The 16482-nt window shown below is 35.5% G+C and overlaps 1 protein-coding gene across 1 annotated transcript in view; it reads left to right on the top strand.

The window, feature by feature from the left end:
* Positions 1–16482, top strand: part of LOC145674285 (RNA-binding protein fusilli-like) — a 322435-nt gene that overhangs the window by 146574 nt on the left and 159379 nt on the right. The window contains exon 4 of the mRNA XM_081744141.1: positions 12872–12961. Coding sequence (XP_081600267.1) covers positions 12872–12961 — 90 coding nt within the window. The remainder of the gene's footprint in view (positions 1–12871; positions 12962–16482) is intronic.

Genomic DNA, 16482 nt, shown 5'->3' with positions numbered 1-16482 from the left:
AACATGTAAACGCAAATATAAGTATCAATCATACAGAGTGAAAGAATAGTTACTAGGATACATGGTAAACAGATCTGAAAGATATAAACAAATGTTAATTTGTGATTGGCCAAAACTGGATAAAATAAACAAACCCTTTATGTTTGATTGATCGAACGCCTGACCTTGATATTTAAAGAGAACTTCTAGAAATATTTATATTTTTTGTTTTCTTTTATAGTTTTCCTTAACAGTTTTCTAATAACTATTTACCAATGGTTACTCAGAGTTGAAATATAATGTTCTTTCTTCGTTTCTAACATATTGAGATATTTGTAATTATGTGTACGCGAATAAGTATTACGGGATTATGCGTGGAGTGATTTGTCTCAAGTCATTCATTTGGAACACACTCCTTCATTGTTATGAGCATATTTAGTGATTTTTGGTCAGGTCTAGCTCGGAATAAGTATAAGAAACAAAGTCAATATTAATTTTCAGTGAATCAATAATTTATTTTCATGATTTATAATAAATTCAATTAGTACATTAGTAGGTAGCTTCTCTTGTGGAACAAGAATTACTTCAACTTTTGAATGTGTGTATTTTCCCCTAGAATTTCTTGAGATCTGTTGAGGTTGCATATTCAGTTAATGCGTTTTCTATTCTGCTGTCCAATTTTATGTATTGACGTCGTTTACGTTATGTACCGCAAATGTCCCACTAGTTAAGGGAAAGTTTTGAACAGTACCGCAAATGTCCCAGAAAAACTGTTTTTCTCATTGTACCGCAAATGTCCTGATACTCGAAAAAAAAAAGTCTTATAAAATGATTCATCATCTCTAAATATTCTGAATCTCAAGATTAAATCAGAAATGGGGCAACCGCTTCACATGTTGCACCATTCTGGGTCTTGCTTCTTGTTTCCCTCAACTTTCTTCATACCCTTGATCTTTCAGTCTCAATATTAGTTATAACAACTGTTAGTTAATGAGGTTGAGGTGCATTTCAACTACCTTAGATTACCCACCTGAGACAAATTGTTTGACTCAACCTTATTAGCCATTAATTTTAAGTAGACTCTTGTGGTGTAAATTCTTAACAATCTGAAGTTCTATGGCTATAGCCGTAACCAAGTGGAATTTAAGGAATGGGAAAGGGAAGTACACTCATGTCCAAAATGATTGTCGCATATCTACAACTTTCTTCTTGTAAGAATATAATTTAATGGTAATTTTGCAGGCTACATTTAATATTGATAGTATGTGTATAATCGAGAAATGTATATTTGTGGTAAATTTCATAGGAAAAGAATTATAAATACGAAAATTAGAATGAGCAAAACAAAATGTTGATAAATGGACAAGAAAGTTTTATTTTCGTTTTATTGTTCTTATTTACTGCTCTTTTGACATGAAATTTACCACATACATGTCTTTGCCGATTATACACATACTAACATTACAAGAGATGCCGGTCGGATTCGTTATTAAATTATATTCCTACAACATATTTATAGAGGTGCGACAATAATTTTGGACATGAGTGTATGTACATTGAGTGTTTTGAACCATGAACGAATTGTTATTTCAGCGTAATTAACAAACATAGAAATCCATACAGACCTGCTACAGTCTGGTAGTAAGTAGTTATAAAGAGTTCATATCCATCTGTTGATTAGTTACTTATTTGGGGGTGAGAAAGGAAAATTAGAAGTTAAGGCATACATTACCAGCACTTATTCATTATTACCTTGTCTCTAATTAAATTTCACAGTAATTCTTTGAATCAAAATAATAAGCTAAAATTCATACTTTACCATATGTTTCCGTGCCGATATTATCGTTGATCTCCATATTTAACCTATAAGACAAAATATTACCTGTAGACCGTACATGTCATCTCTGTATTCAGTGTGAATATGTGGTACATCTGCTTGTTTTGATATTACATCATCATTATGAAATATACCGTATGCTCCGTGTCTTTGAAAGAAATGGGTGACTGACTGCTTGAATGGTGTACCTCATGTTTTATTCATGACACCACGCACCAACGATGATAAGAACAAAGTAGATCACCTATTGACAGAGGGCGACACTGCTCGGGTATTGTGATAGATACGTGAGCCACCAAGGGCGGAGTGGAGTTGCGTTGCAGGAGGTGGAAACGTTGGGTGAGCTTTGAAACGACACACCTCTTCCCAGATCCCGTCAGTCCGGCTAGTTAGACTGGAGCAGCAATGGGGGAAACGAGAAAGAAGGAAAAATAGCACTATGAAAGTCTCAAACACCTCCCACGACATAGCCTTTATACTTCCACGTGTGTTTCGCTGTACAGTGTTGGCATCTATTGGTAATACACCAGTTTGTTACGAAGTTTACGATCAGTCACAATATTCCGACACACACTTGGTTAACACTTTAAGAATAGTTTAGTTTAGTATAATCTAATCTTTTGCTAGCGAATCTATGTGTAATTTATTCCTGCAGAAGACGGATTACAAAGGCACTGTTTTAAATAGCAGGACCCTCCCATCTCATTTAGTGATTAGCGCTCGCGCCTTTGCACGTGTAGCGGCGTCATTTGAGGAAGGCAGGGTTAACTGTCCCCTTCAGTTCAGTTCAATGCGGTGGCTCAGTGGTAGAATGTTCACTTCCGGTGCTTGGGGTCCCTGGTTCGATCCCAGCTCGCGCCGTGTGGACTTTGTGGTGGACAAACACCGTGTTCGTGAGTTTTCTCGTTTCCTCCCACTTTCTTCATTCCACCATTTCACTCATCTCTCATTACCACCGTCTCCTTTAGCCTAACCGGCATAAGCGTGGGACCTAAAACTTAAAAGACTTTTTTCACTTGGCCTCAGGTTCGATTCCAGGTGGGAGAGCATTAATAAAATTGAACGCATTACTGTGGTTTGGATTTCACCTTAAACTATATGTCCACGTCTCATATAGCCTTGGTGTTGAAAAGAGGCTCAATTTCAACAAAAACAACACGAAGTAAATAGCAGGATTTATTCTATTCTAGAAAAAATTGTCCATGTCGGGATAAAATGTGACAGGCGTGCACTGGGACACTACATGGTAAACGATATGTAGCAGCAGCGAGGCTATATGAGACGTGGACCTACTGATTAATGTGGAATCCGAATCACATAACCTTCCGCCGGAAATCGACCGGGTTCTCCCACGCAAAAGGCGCGTACGCTAACCGCTTAGCCACGAGGGAGCTCTTAATAAAATATTTGTTAATAAAATGACAACAAAATCGTATAAGTTGTATTTTACAAAATTACATACCGGTATATAAACTAATCCTAAGAGTGTAACTTTTCTCTTGTGGATATCCTCAGTAACGATTTATGCCACATTCATCATAGAAATACGTGTATTAACGAAATATGAAGAAAATCGCCTGACTCGTTTTTGAGAAAATCGTCCTTAAAAATTCACTCCGGAAAAATATTACTCCTCGTAAATTTTCTCAGAACAGATGAATTATGTAATATTGTCAGTGAAACATGAAGAAAATCGTCCGAAAAAACTCATCCCCCTCCCAAGAATAAACCACTCATACATTGTCAGGAAAAATGCATATGCCATATTGTCCGGTTATGTATGAAATATGAAGAAGTAACATTTTGATTGTAGACTCTTGAATCAGTAACTAGCATAGATTTAACTTTTCTTTCTGTCGGTTACGTTAGCGTCAACTTAGCGGAGACTTGAGTTTTCTGTAATTTAATCTGGTGACGCCACTGTTATTGAGTGTAATTTCCACTATACTCTACCTAAACCTCGTGGGTTGTTTTTATTTAAAGTCATGAGTAGATCTTATATTTGGATTTAGTGCCAAGGCCAGCCCAGCACCCTAAACTATTTTTTGTTGTGTATTGAACCGAGATTACATTTTCCCTCCTCGAAAAGAAATGGCTGTAGGGATGGAAGTTGTTTTGGACAGTGAAACTTTGCTACTATTCAAGTCTTCTTTCTTCGCCCCTCTCCTTGGTCCTGTTGTGGGGCTTGGGGGGTTGTCCTTCCTGCGGTGCGGTGCGGTTCAACGAGGGATAGAACCACCACCTGTTTTCTTCAGATTCAGAAGTGGTCGGTCGGTCGCGCAGATTCAGTTATTGGCATTGGTAGTGATCGTTATGTGTGCATGATAATCGTTGTGGAGTGATGATCAATTTGGTTAAAACAGTACATCATGTTGCTATTAGATGATACAACAAGAACAGCATGAGGTAAGAATATAACCATATACGCTAATCCTGTTTTCCGTAAGAAATTTAGTCTTTTTTAAAAACATTTTTTTTCTTTGAGACCGGGTAAAGACCACGTGGTTTTCCTCAAGCATTTACAGCAGGAAACGTTGACTGGAATTCCGACATACGATACTTTCCACCACAAGCTAGCTGGCTACTTTATTCCAAGCAGATTTGAATGAATAAGATTTTTGAGTCGTCTTCAGTTTTCTGTTAAGAGTCTTCATCCCGACGAAATTAAAATACCGCTAATTTTACAGTAATTATGTGATATCTTCAAATAGATCAAAGATAATCGAAATGTGGAACAAGAGCGCCCTAGACAATATTATTTTACATAAGAAACCGTTATCACGACTCACTTATCTGCTTTCGATTTCGAGCCATTTTGAAAATCGGCACTTACTTTCGCGTTTCTAAACAGCTGAAAACGAAAAGCCACTAGGTGACTTGTGATAACGGTACCTCACGCAAAATAATATTGCCTAGGGCGCTCTTGTTCCATATTTCGATTATCTTTGATCTATTTGAAGATATCACATAATTACTGTAAAATCAGCGGTATTTTAATTTCGTCGGGATGAAGACTCTTAAGGAAAAACGTGAGATTATTTTGTATTGATACTTCTTCAATATAATATCGATATAGTTTATTTGATGTTTAAAAAAGGGGAGACTGCAGAGGGGTATATTCTTCTGAGCATAATTCCAATGGCAATACCTTGGCATACTCAAACATTTAGCCGGGGATGGCTACGTCCGGCTTGATCCTGTAATCCAGGTCTTTTTGTAGTCAGGGTAGTATGGTGAGGAACGACCTATAGATATTGTGAAGATCGCTCTTACATGAAGGTCTGCTCACTGCCTAACTGCGCTGGATTCAAACCCTGGTCATGTGTGTAAGTCTACGTTAATAGTAGATCCCGTCCTTTATAATCTCAGTGTTGCATAAGGGTCATGGGCGCCCGAAGAAAATTTTCCAGGGGAGGGCATTTCATAGTTGCTATATTACGTCTGGTATATCTGGTATTTAATATACGTGGTTTGCTATATTACGAATACATTTTCGTGAGGCGGGGGCACCCTGCCCCCTTCGGGTGCTCATGACAAGGGCGTAAAAGATAAATAAACTCAAAAAACACTTGAGTTGTACTTTATTTAGCAACGAATTATTTTTCATCGTAATTATACACTAGGCCTCAAAAATGATTTCTTATTGTCAAAACTGTTGTCCTCAGATTTGTTTACACAACTTTTCTAAGAAATACACAAAGTAGAATTGTCTGTCTCAGAAATTCAGCTTTGGGGAGGGGTAGGGCACGTCTAGACAGACTAAGTAAGAGTCATTATTTTAAAAATCAGGGATTCTGTTTCGATAATAGGTTTACTAATGATTATATTTTGAAAGTAAATATTCCCTCCTCCTATATAAGCGGAATATATCACGTGTTGCATCATGCGTATATTTAATAGTGAAATATTTAATTCGTATATTCGCATGTAAATGCAAGTCCAATGATAACCGGTCACACATATTGACACCTTATTCCAATTACATGTTTGGTCAGCTGCTAAACAACTGCAAAAGTTTAAAAAGAAAATCATATTTCATATACATAGGCCTATATTGTTTTTGTCTATTTTGTTATTCCATGATCAAAAGGTTATGCAACCTGCAAGAACATGATGAAAAGCGAGTTGTATAAAATCTCAAGACTAGGGCCTTTCTAACACGTTTTCTGCCCTGGCCATTAAAAAATTGCCGCCTCCTGAACATCAATAAATACAGATGTACAAAACATTGAGATGGTAAAGCAAACAATCAATATTTAAGTGGAAGTGGAAAAAATTATAGGCCTAAATACACAGTAAACAAGATAATAGACAAATGATAAGATACAGACAACATAACATACTATATAATAAAATATATAAATAGTAATAGAAAATAGGTGTGCGAAAATTGCCGCCATGGCCCATCCGTAAATATGGCTGTGTTCAACCTATATTCAATTATCCATAGTAAAACCGACAATTTCATGTCTAAACTGTTGAATCAAACAAATTGCTTTTCCAGATGTGTAACCTGGGAGCTTCTGGAATCCGGAAATCACTGTTAGTGATAGTAAACTTACTCTGTATAATTGTTCAGAATCTTGAAATTATTACTTTGTAAAATAGTTTTTGTCATGGACTCTGGTATCTTTTGGCGCTCAACCGTCAAGCTATTGATGTCTTCGATAACTAGCATTGGTAACTACATCGATAAAGGGAAAAGCTCCTGGTGGTTAGCAACACGTCAGTAGCTACCGATTTTTTTTAAGGCGAGATTTTGTAGTGGGAAATGGCCTATCCTATGAGGGGAAATCTTAAGATAATAGTCTGTGTACCTACCAACTGCACCGAATTGGGGCCCCGCTCAAGATTTGGAGCACACGTTACTAGCAGTTCCAGGTGCATAACTATAGGGTTGCTGGACTGGCAAAAGACCAGTGGCCCACAAGATGAAGCTTAGCCAAGACGCGGCGTATTTGTCTACTTTTTTCAATATTTTTTTTTGATCCAAATTTAAGGATATTCAGTACCGGCATCATTTTCTAATATATATATACACCATGTGATCAAAAGTATCCGGACACACCAAAATACATACGTTTTGCATATTAGGTGCATTGTGCTGCCAGGTACTCGTTATCAGCGATCTCAGTAGTCATTAGACATCCTGAGAAAGCAGAATGGGACGCTCCGCGGAACTCACGGACTTCGAACGTGGTCAGGTGATTGGGTGTCACTTGTGTCAGAAGTCTGTACGCGAGATTCCCACCCTCCTAAACATCCCTAGGTCCACTGTGTCTGATGTGATAGTGAAGTGGAAAAATGAAGGGATACGTACAGCACAAAAGCGTACAGGCCGACCTCGTCTGTTGACTGACAGAGACCGCCGACAGTTGAAGAAGGTCGTAAAGTGTAATAGGCAGACATCTATCCAGACCATCACACGGGAATTCCAAACTGCATCAGGATCCACTCCAAGTTCAATGACAGTTAGGCGTGAGATGAGAAAACTTGGATTTCATGGTCAAGCGGCTGCTCATAAGCCACACATCACGCAGGTAAATGCCAAACGACGCCTCGCTTGATGTAAGGAGCGTAAACAATGGGCGATTGAACAGTGGGTAAACGTTGTGTGGAGTGACGAATCACGGTATACAATGTGGCAAATGCCCGATGAACGTCATCTGTTGGCGTGTGTACTTCCAACAGTAGGATTCGGAGGTGGTGGTGTTATGGTGTGCTCGTGTTTTTCTTGGAGGGGACTTGCACCCCTTGTTGTTTTGCGTGGCACTCACAGTGCATTCCAACATTGATGTTTTAAGCACCTTCTTGTTTCCCACTGTTGAAGAGCAATTCGGGGATAGCGATTGCATCTTTCAACACGATCGAGCATCTGTTCGTACTGCACGGCCTTTGGCGGAGTGGTTACAGCACTATAACATCCCTGCCATGGACTGGCCTGCACGGAGTTCAGACTTGAATCCTATAGAACACCTTTCGGATGTTTGGAACGCCCACTTCATGCTAGGATTCACCGACCTACATCGATACCTTTCCTCAGTACCGATGGAGGGCGCCAAGAACTTGTAAGTCATTTTTAGCCAGGTGTCCGGACACTTTTGATCACATAGTATATACATATATATATATATATATATATATATATATATATATATATATATATATATATATATATATATATATATATATATATATATATATATATAATGTGTGTGTTTATTATTATTCTTCCGTCTTCCGTTTGATTTTCCCCCCCTGAAAAATCAATCATTAAGACACTGTATAAAATGAACCCCTCAACCAAACTGAATAAAACTTGGCATGGTGGACCTTGACCTGCTTTACAAGCTTTTATACTAACATACTGTATATAATAACGTACATATATATGTCCTTTTTAAAAGATTAACGTCCCACGGATATGCACCGAGGCTAAGGGAGACTGATGGTGGGATGGATGAGAATGGTTGAATGAAGGAAGTTGGAGGAAACTGGAGAACCCAGGGAAAAACCAACACAGACGATGTTTGTCCATCACAAAGTTCACTTGGGGAGAATTGGGATCGAACTAGCGATCCCACGCACCAAAGGTGAATGCTGTACCATTGAACCACCGCGGACTGTCTGTCTGCACAGATTTTCTGATAGAAATAAGTCACCTAGAACCACCAGAATTTGTACAGTCAGCGACAAAAGTTCTTTCCGTTTGGTAAAATTTATTTTGGGAATAACTGTGGTATGGCTGGAACGTACAGAAAATTAACATTCTTTTTTTAATTTACTCAAAATTACTCAAATTGTCCTTCCATTCTGAAGTTAGTTACGAAACTAATTTCATCAAATGAAAAGAAATGAATAAAAGCCAAACCATTAAAATCACTATTTTTAGAGATGCACACGAGACAAGGAATGAGGCTTTTCTCATCTCTAAACTGTGTAGTGAAAGTGATATCTCGTGTCGAAAATGTATCTCTGTGTTTTCGAAGTCGAATCTCATCACTAAAATTCAGCTCGTCTCATGAAAAACCACATCCCTGTTCGCTTCAAAGAAAAGAGAATAATAATTCTTCATGAATCTTATCAATAGGCTGGAAAACAGAGAGAGAGATAGTATAAGTACTCAGTACAATAGAGTCTTATTTTAAAGATAAACATGGGGAGAAATATCCAATAGATATCATTGTCATATAACATTTTTGGTTAACTGTGTTAGAGCCTCCTTATGAAGCACTTATTTTTCTATTGATGATAGAGAAGATAAATTACCATCATAATCTCCTATTCGTCGTGCAATCAATTTATCTTTTAGTGCAAGTTCACTCCGCATGAGGGTGTTAGAACGAAGAGAAATAAGAAAAATTAGTTGTTCAAACCAGTATTTCTTCATTGGTCTCTCTTAACTCATGAGTAGCTCAAGGCTTAGAAAGCTTTTGCGAGTGCTTGTTACTTAACAAAGAGGAACAGAGATACATACGTATGTACATATATGCAAGTGCTGAGTGTGCCGGGTTTGATACATATCAGCACCAATCACGAGTGCTCATTATTGTTTGCATGCTTGGGATGCTGTCTGCAAAGGAAGAACTTTCACCAATTCTAATGTCATGTAACAAATGTGTGTAGGTTTTAGTTTACTTGTTCTTTATTGAACTAGTAAACATTTATACCTGATTTTACTTTTTTTTTTTTTTTGCCCATCTCGTAAGGAAAGAAAGAAAAACATCATTGACAAATAAGTAGAGAAAATTTCATTTTCAGAAAGAGTGTTGAAAGAAAAAACTTGTAACTGCACATGAACGAAAATTCAGTGTCAATTTACATTTTGAGTTGAGTTGATTTTGAGTTTAACGTCCCTTTCAGCAGCGAATCTATATGAGACGGGACCTACTAATTAACGTGGAATCTGAACCACATGACTCCTGCCAGGAATCGAACCCGGGTCTCCCATGCCAAAGGTACCCTAACCACTTGGCCATGAATGAGTTCCAATTTACAATTCGAGGGTGCTGCATAGCATTTAAATCATAGACACTGAACACCTTCCTTTGTAAATTTTCTTCATAACGTAGATAATATTTTTTTTTTTTAATTCCAAAGTCATGTGCGTTTTTTTACATTAAATAAGTTTTTATTACTTCTGGCAATATTTACAGCCATCTGTAATGCAACTTTTTTTCGTCGTTCCTATACTATATATAGTTATATCTTATACATATGTTATTAATGTTTACGCTATACATTGGACATTAATAACCATTAGACAGAGCAATGCATTAAAAACTTGAATGTGCCTGCTGTATCCCTGTCTTAGTGTCAAATTTATAATTCTAATGTATAACCCATCTCCCATTCGCTAAATTGTCCAGAAAGCTCTCTAAACTTGCCAATGCCCCAAAACCTTTGATTTGACTCAATTTTTCAGACTATATCGAGACCTCTCTAGACTTCATTGCAACTAAATCCTCCAATCCCCCCCCCCCCCAAACACATAAACAATACGCCCTACTACTCTGGCTTCTGCATGTATCTATCAACTTTATTTTTGAAATTTCAGATTAGTACTATGTATTGGCGACTCTTAAGAGAAATTTCATCAGTAAAACAAAATTTTATCGCTACGAGATAAGAGAAGGAAGAAATGCCTTATACTTGTTTACAACAATTAGGTCATTTGATGAGTTTTCTTCCCTTAACTTGTAGCGATAAAATTTTAAGTTTCACGAACATAATTTCCCTTACAAGCCGCCACTAGTATTGATATAATTATTCGAATTAATTTAATCATAATGTTTAAAAAATCTATCCAAATATTTATTCCAATTGAATCAATAATAAGAGAATAATCCGCTCGTGGTTTATATCTTCAAATAGGAGATACGTATACCCAGCAACACGGCAGCATTTATTCGGTAAATGTGTACTTCAGGCGTGGAGTACACATCGAGTTAAAGTTTTCTGCCATTTAATTAAGTTGGAGTAGTTAGTATTTGCTGATTCTTATTTTATTAAGGAAGGATATCAAGCAAAAGATTTAACTCTACAATGTTTGTTTTAAATTGCAAGTTATGCGTTTTACTGAAGGAAACGGTACCAGAGCTGTAGCATGTCATTTTATTGTGGATGAATCCAACATTACGTAGACGGAATATAAGATTTTAGGCTAGTTGGCGGTGTCATGAAATATTATTATTCCGTAATATTTTTACCGGCGGGAAAGATATTTCAGAAACTCTTGAACTATTTTTTTATTCTTATCCGTTTCTCTTATACTGAATGTCAGAGAAACACGAAAACATACCAATAACACGTAACATCATCTCTCTTTTGCCATTGCAACAAACAGAGGGGTAAAATTATATAAGAAATTCCTGAAATATTTGTACCGTCCACCCAATTTTCCTCTACTAAACGTCAGGGGAACACCAAAACCTGCTAACTAATAATGCATGATAAGACTTATCTTTTGTCACACGAAGCAGTCATCTCTTCGCCATAGATAGGGAGGTAATATTATTGTCAGATATTATTAGTTAGTAGGTGTTGGTGTTCCTTTGACGTTTAGTATAGAAGAAATGAGTGGAGCGTAAGAATATTTCAGGGGTTTCTGAAATCATTTTACCCCCTCCCCCCATCTGTTGCAGAGAGAGAACCGCTTTGTGTGGCAAAAGATAAATCTCAGCATGTTTTATTAGTTAGTAGGTTGACGTATAAGAGAAAAAGGAGGAGTAAGTATTTCAAAATGTTCTGTAGTATCTTTACCTCCAGTAAAAAATATTATGGAGCAAAAATATTTCATGACACCAGCTTATGCTCGCGAATATTATTTCTGAAACTGTAGTCAGAATTAATGACACGCGACAAGTATACTATAGTATACGCGAGAACACAGTAGCTACTATTGTTTTTCCATTTACGTCATTAATCAGGTCACTAGAATCTGTATTTCATTGAAATTGGCCTGGTATTTGGGTGGGGGAGGGGGTGAATAAACACAAAAGTGGGTGAACCGTTTTGATTTTTCGTATATTAGTATAGATGTAATTAGCTTTATTGTGGTTATTCGTTACACATGTTGTGACTAGCACAATGTCCGTTCTTCGTACAAAGAAGAATAAGGCTTATAGAAAATATTTATATGGAATATATATATATATATATTGTTTTTCCAAAATACTTGTTGATGCAAGTTCGATTTCATTGGAACATTTCGTAAAACTTCATTTTTCCATCACTGTAGGTAGGGTATAAAATGATCTTCACAAAATTTCCTAGCTTTACGGTTTCGGAGATTTGAAAAACTAAAAACTTAAAAAAAAAAAAAAAAAAAAAAAAAAAGAAAAGAAAAGAAAATCTCCTAGGGATCGCGTTTGACAAAGTCCCATTTTATACATAGTCTATAGTTCAAGAACAATACTTAATACAAAATTTCAAGGCTCTGGGACTTCGGAGATCTGTTGAGAAGTGAGTTGTAGATTCACTCTTCTACGTGTAGATCTTTTTTTTTTTTGGGGGGGGGGGAGAATTGTCAGTCGTTTTATCTGTAATATAGTTCTTGTTTAAAAAAATGCTTTTGAAAAGCACCGTTGTTATTGATAAATACAGTTATGTAAAAATTTTGCATATGCTGTTTTGTCTCTTTGAAGCTCATATTACAAGTCAATGTATCAAACAACCTTGCCTGTACTTGTTAAAGTTATTACAATGAATCAGTGCAGCTGGATGCGCCTTGTGAAACCTATAGAAATTTAGTAGTTGACTATGGGTATGTTTAAGTTGCCCGTGTAGCGTACAACGTGGAAGTGGGAGTTTAATTTTGGTTAAAATCATCATATATGTAAGCTATTTTTTTTTTTTTTTGAACTAACAATGGTTATCAACATTGACTAATTTAATTTTATTTATAAATTGATAACTAAGAATAAAATAATGTTGTAGACTATATAATTTTTTATGATTCATTATTACTGATAAAGATAAAAAGTATTTCAATGTGAAAAAGACAGTTCTTTTTAATTGCTGTACATTTCAATTACCTTAACTCCGAGAAAACAGATTTAGGTATGCCTCACGACACAGACTCAAATTTTTATATTAAAGAAGTCCAAGATATGGTCAACATCGTTATGAGGCTCGTTGCAGACGGTAAGTACTTTTATTTTATTTTATTTTTAACTATTCAATTTTCTTTCATATACTTTAGCTTTAAAAAATTACTAGACGTCCTCTTATACCGGGGACAATCCTCATATTTCATTTTTCGTAACCAAGGATATTATTTATACAAGTACGTTCCCATATCCGATAATTCCACAATATCCTTCTGAAAAAAAAAAAAACTCATTTCAAGGTTTTCTCTACTTTTACGCTGTTTATTTATTTATTTTTGAATTTCTCGTAAGCCGAGTATGTACCCTTTAGCCTATAGGAGACGATCAAATAATAGTGTTACTGAAATGAATAGTAAACGAACGAGTACATCACACCCCTGCACTAAGCAGGGTTAAAACCTGTGACAAATAGGTCGTTAGAGATCGCGTGACCATGACAGGCAGTTGTTTATTTATTTACTGTTTATTTGACTATCTTAACGGTAGATTTATGTAAGTATTAGTATTTCACTATTGATATTATTGATGCATTGTCTATGGATTGATGAAAATCTGCTGATTACTTGTCCAAACAATCTATTTTACTAGTATAATTTACTTCTCTCATCTATTCTTTCTATTCTCTCTTCTTTTAAAGTTGAGTAAGTGGAGAATACTTGGACGGTTTGTTTTTAGTACTTTACTAGCAAATGCCGTCACGTATTACTGCAGGAAATATTGTGGATTCTACCTTCTGTGTCTTTCATATAGAATGCATCTGACCTCATAATCTCGGACGAAATTCAAACACACAACGTATGGATATCTTAGTGAACCCCCTTCATCTTTCCTTTTAGGTCAAGAATAAAAATTAAAAAAAAAAAAAAACATATAATTCCGTTGAAATACTGTTTACATATTTTAAATTAAAAGTCCAAATAGGGTCTACTATTTTATTTTTTAACCTTAAGAGTCTTCATCCCGGTGAAATTAAAATACAGCTAATTTTACAGTAATTATGTGATATCTTCAAATAGATAAAAGATAATCGAAATATGGAACAAGAGCGCCCTAGACAATATTATTTTGCGTGAGGTACCGTTATCACAAGTCACCTAGCGGCTTTCCGTTTTCAGCTGTTTAGAAACGCGAAAATAAATGCCGATTTTCAAAATGGCTCGAAATCGAAAGCAGATAATTGAGTCGTGATAACGGTTTCTCATGTAAAATAATATTGTCTAGGGCGCTCTTGTTCCACATTTCGATTATCTTTTATCTATTTGAAGATATCACATAATTACTGTAAAATTTGCGGTATTTTAATTTCGCCGAGATGAAGACACTTAAGGGATTCTGAGATATGGACACCTCATTATAATAACTACAACTCCAGTTCCCTCTCCCATGTCTAATTTTCGAAAGTCCTTCCTTTGTGGTGTCCTACATTACAAATTCTAACAGTCCAAATTTCAAGTTTGTAGCTTAAGCAGTTTGGCGTCAGCCAGTCACTCACTCACTCAGGACTTATTTCATAATAAAAGGTTACGTGATGGATAAGGCACATGTGTCTAACTATACTATTTAAACTAATTTAGTGAATGTTTTGCACAATAATCTACGAGATCACATTTAGAAAAGACAATTTTTAAAACATTAAAAGTGTCCTTGATTCTTAATAAATAAATTAAAATAAAACCAATAGATTTATTTATTCGTACGGCAGCAGATTTAGTTTAATCGACTTCCATTGGAAAGTGTTGCTTAATATACTGGATTAATGTGGAAGCATCTTAAAATATTCCATTTAAAACCAACCGTGGATGAATAAATAGCATGTAAATTCATTAGCATGTATAATGCATAAAATAGGTCTCTATAATTGCTAATTAAATAAATATTTTGCATAAAATGGATTGTGTAATTGCAGTAAAACATTTTTATTGGTACACAGACAGCAACTTTAGAGGACGAAGGGTCAAGAGTGAATCTCGTAACAGTTACGTTATTCATAGACTTTTTTCCTTGCATCTTTAGTGTTAACAACAACGAATTAATAACTGATGAGTTTGCTTTCTAAAGAACAAACTGAAAGACATAGGTCCATATTTCATGTGTATACGTATATGTATTATACATATTATTTTTAAGAACAGAATTTTAAGCAAATGTGATTATATTGCTTATTTCTACAATATTACTGAGTTGTTAATGTGCTTTATACCTGCGCTATGTTGTGTTTCTAACTGATTTTTATGGGAAAGTTATTTTTCTCTTTAGGGAGTCGAAGGATTTGATTTTACTGATTTTTTAAAAAAAATCTATTTAAACGTGTCTTACTATTTGAAAATTAAATCTTATATATAAAAGAGAACGCACAAATCCTTTGTTCCCTCATCACGCTAATACGGCTGAACCAATTTCTTTCATTTTTGGGGGGTTATTAGGATTTGGACCCTAGATGGTTTTTATCATATCACTTTAATTTTTAATTACCAGTGTCTTGAGATAATTGACCATTCAAGTGTCCATAACGTACAAATCCTTTGTTAGTTCATCATAGGTAAAAATAAACGTATTTATATGCAACCCGCATGACCGTGTCACTCGGCGGGTTAACATAAATGACAGGCGATATAATGTTAACATTTACTGCAATCTACTATGGTTTTTATCATATCACTTGAAAGCGAAAAAGTAAAAATTATCTAAGTAACAACGTTTATTGCGTTCCGGGGTGACCGCAGCGAAGCGGGGCGGGTTAACATAAATGACAGGCGATATAATGTTAACATTTACTGCAATCTTCTATGGTTTTTATCATATCACTTGAAAGCGAAAAAGTAAAAATTATCTAAGTAACAAAGTTTATTGCGTTCCGGGGTGACCGCAGCGAAGCGGGGTGAACGCTGCTAGTTTTCTTATATGTAATTTCCATATTTAATAAATTTAAGTACTATTAAATTTATACGTAATGCAAATTTATATTGAAAAAATAACAGGAACATTTAACAAAACTTGAAGAAGAAATCATTAAAATCATATATTAATTATAATTCCACATTTCAAAATAATAATAATAATAATAATAATAATAATAATAATAATAATAATAATTCCCAACACGAGTCAATGGGCATGGAAATTGGAGGAAATTAACTAAAAGAGGGGAATTTTTGTGCCATTGATGGGAATTTTGTCTCAGGAAAATCTACACTACGTAGAAATCGTGCAAGTATGCATCGTTAAAAAAAATAAAAAATAAAAAAATAAAAACTTTATGTACGTGCAACCAATACTTCACCAATCCAATAGAATATCACGGTCTTGAGAAACCTCTTGATTACGATCTTGAAAAATGTAAGTTTTCAATCCACAAAGAGAAGAAAAGAAAAGGAAAAGAGCATGCTAATGACCTTCTGTGCTGTTTTGTAAAGCAATATTTTGATTCTTATGAAAAATTTTCTTTCTTTCGAAAACAAAGCCAAAAGGGGGCTTCAGAAAGATCTCGGTAACAATGGGAAGTTCTGGTTCTGGTAGACAGTCAGAAGATAACTGTTGAATTTGAAGACATCCCAT

This window comes from Thermobia domestica, chromosome 2, assembly GCF_964235325.1.
Source record: "Thermobia domestica chromosome 2, izTheDome1.hap1.1, whole genome shotgun sequence".
Taxonomy (NCBI): Eukaryota; Metazoa; Arthropoda; class Insecta; order Zygentoma; family Lepismatidae; genus Thermobia; species Thermobia domestica.
This window is presented reverse-complemented; position numbering and strand designations above follow the sequence as displayed.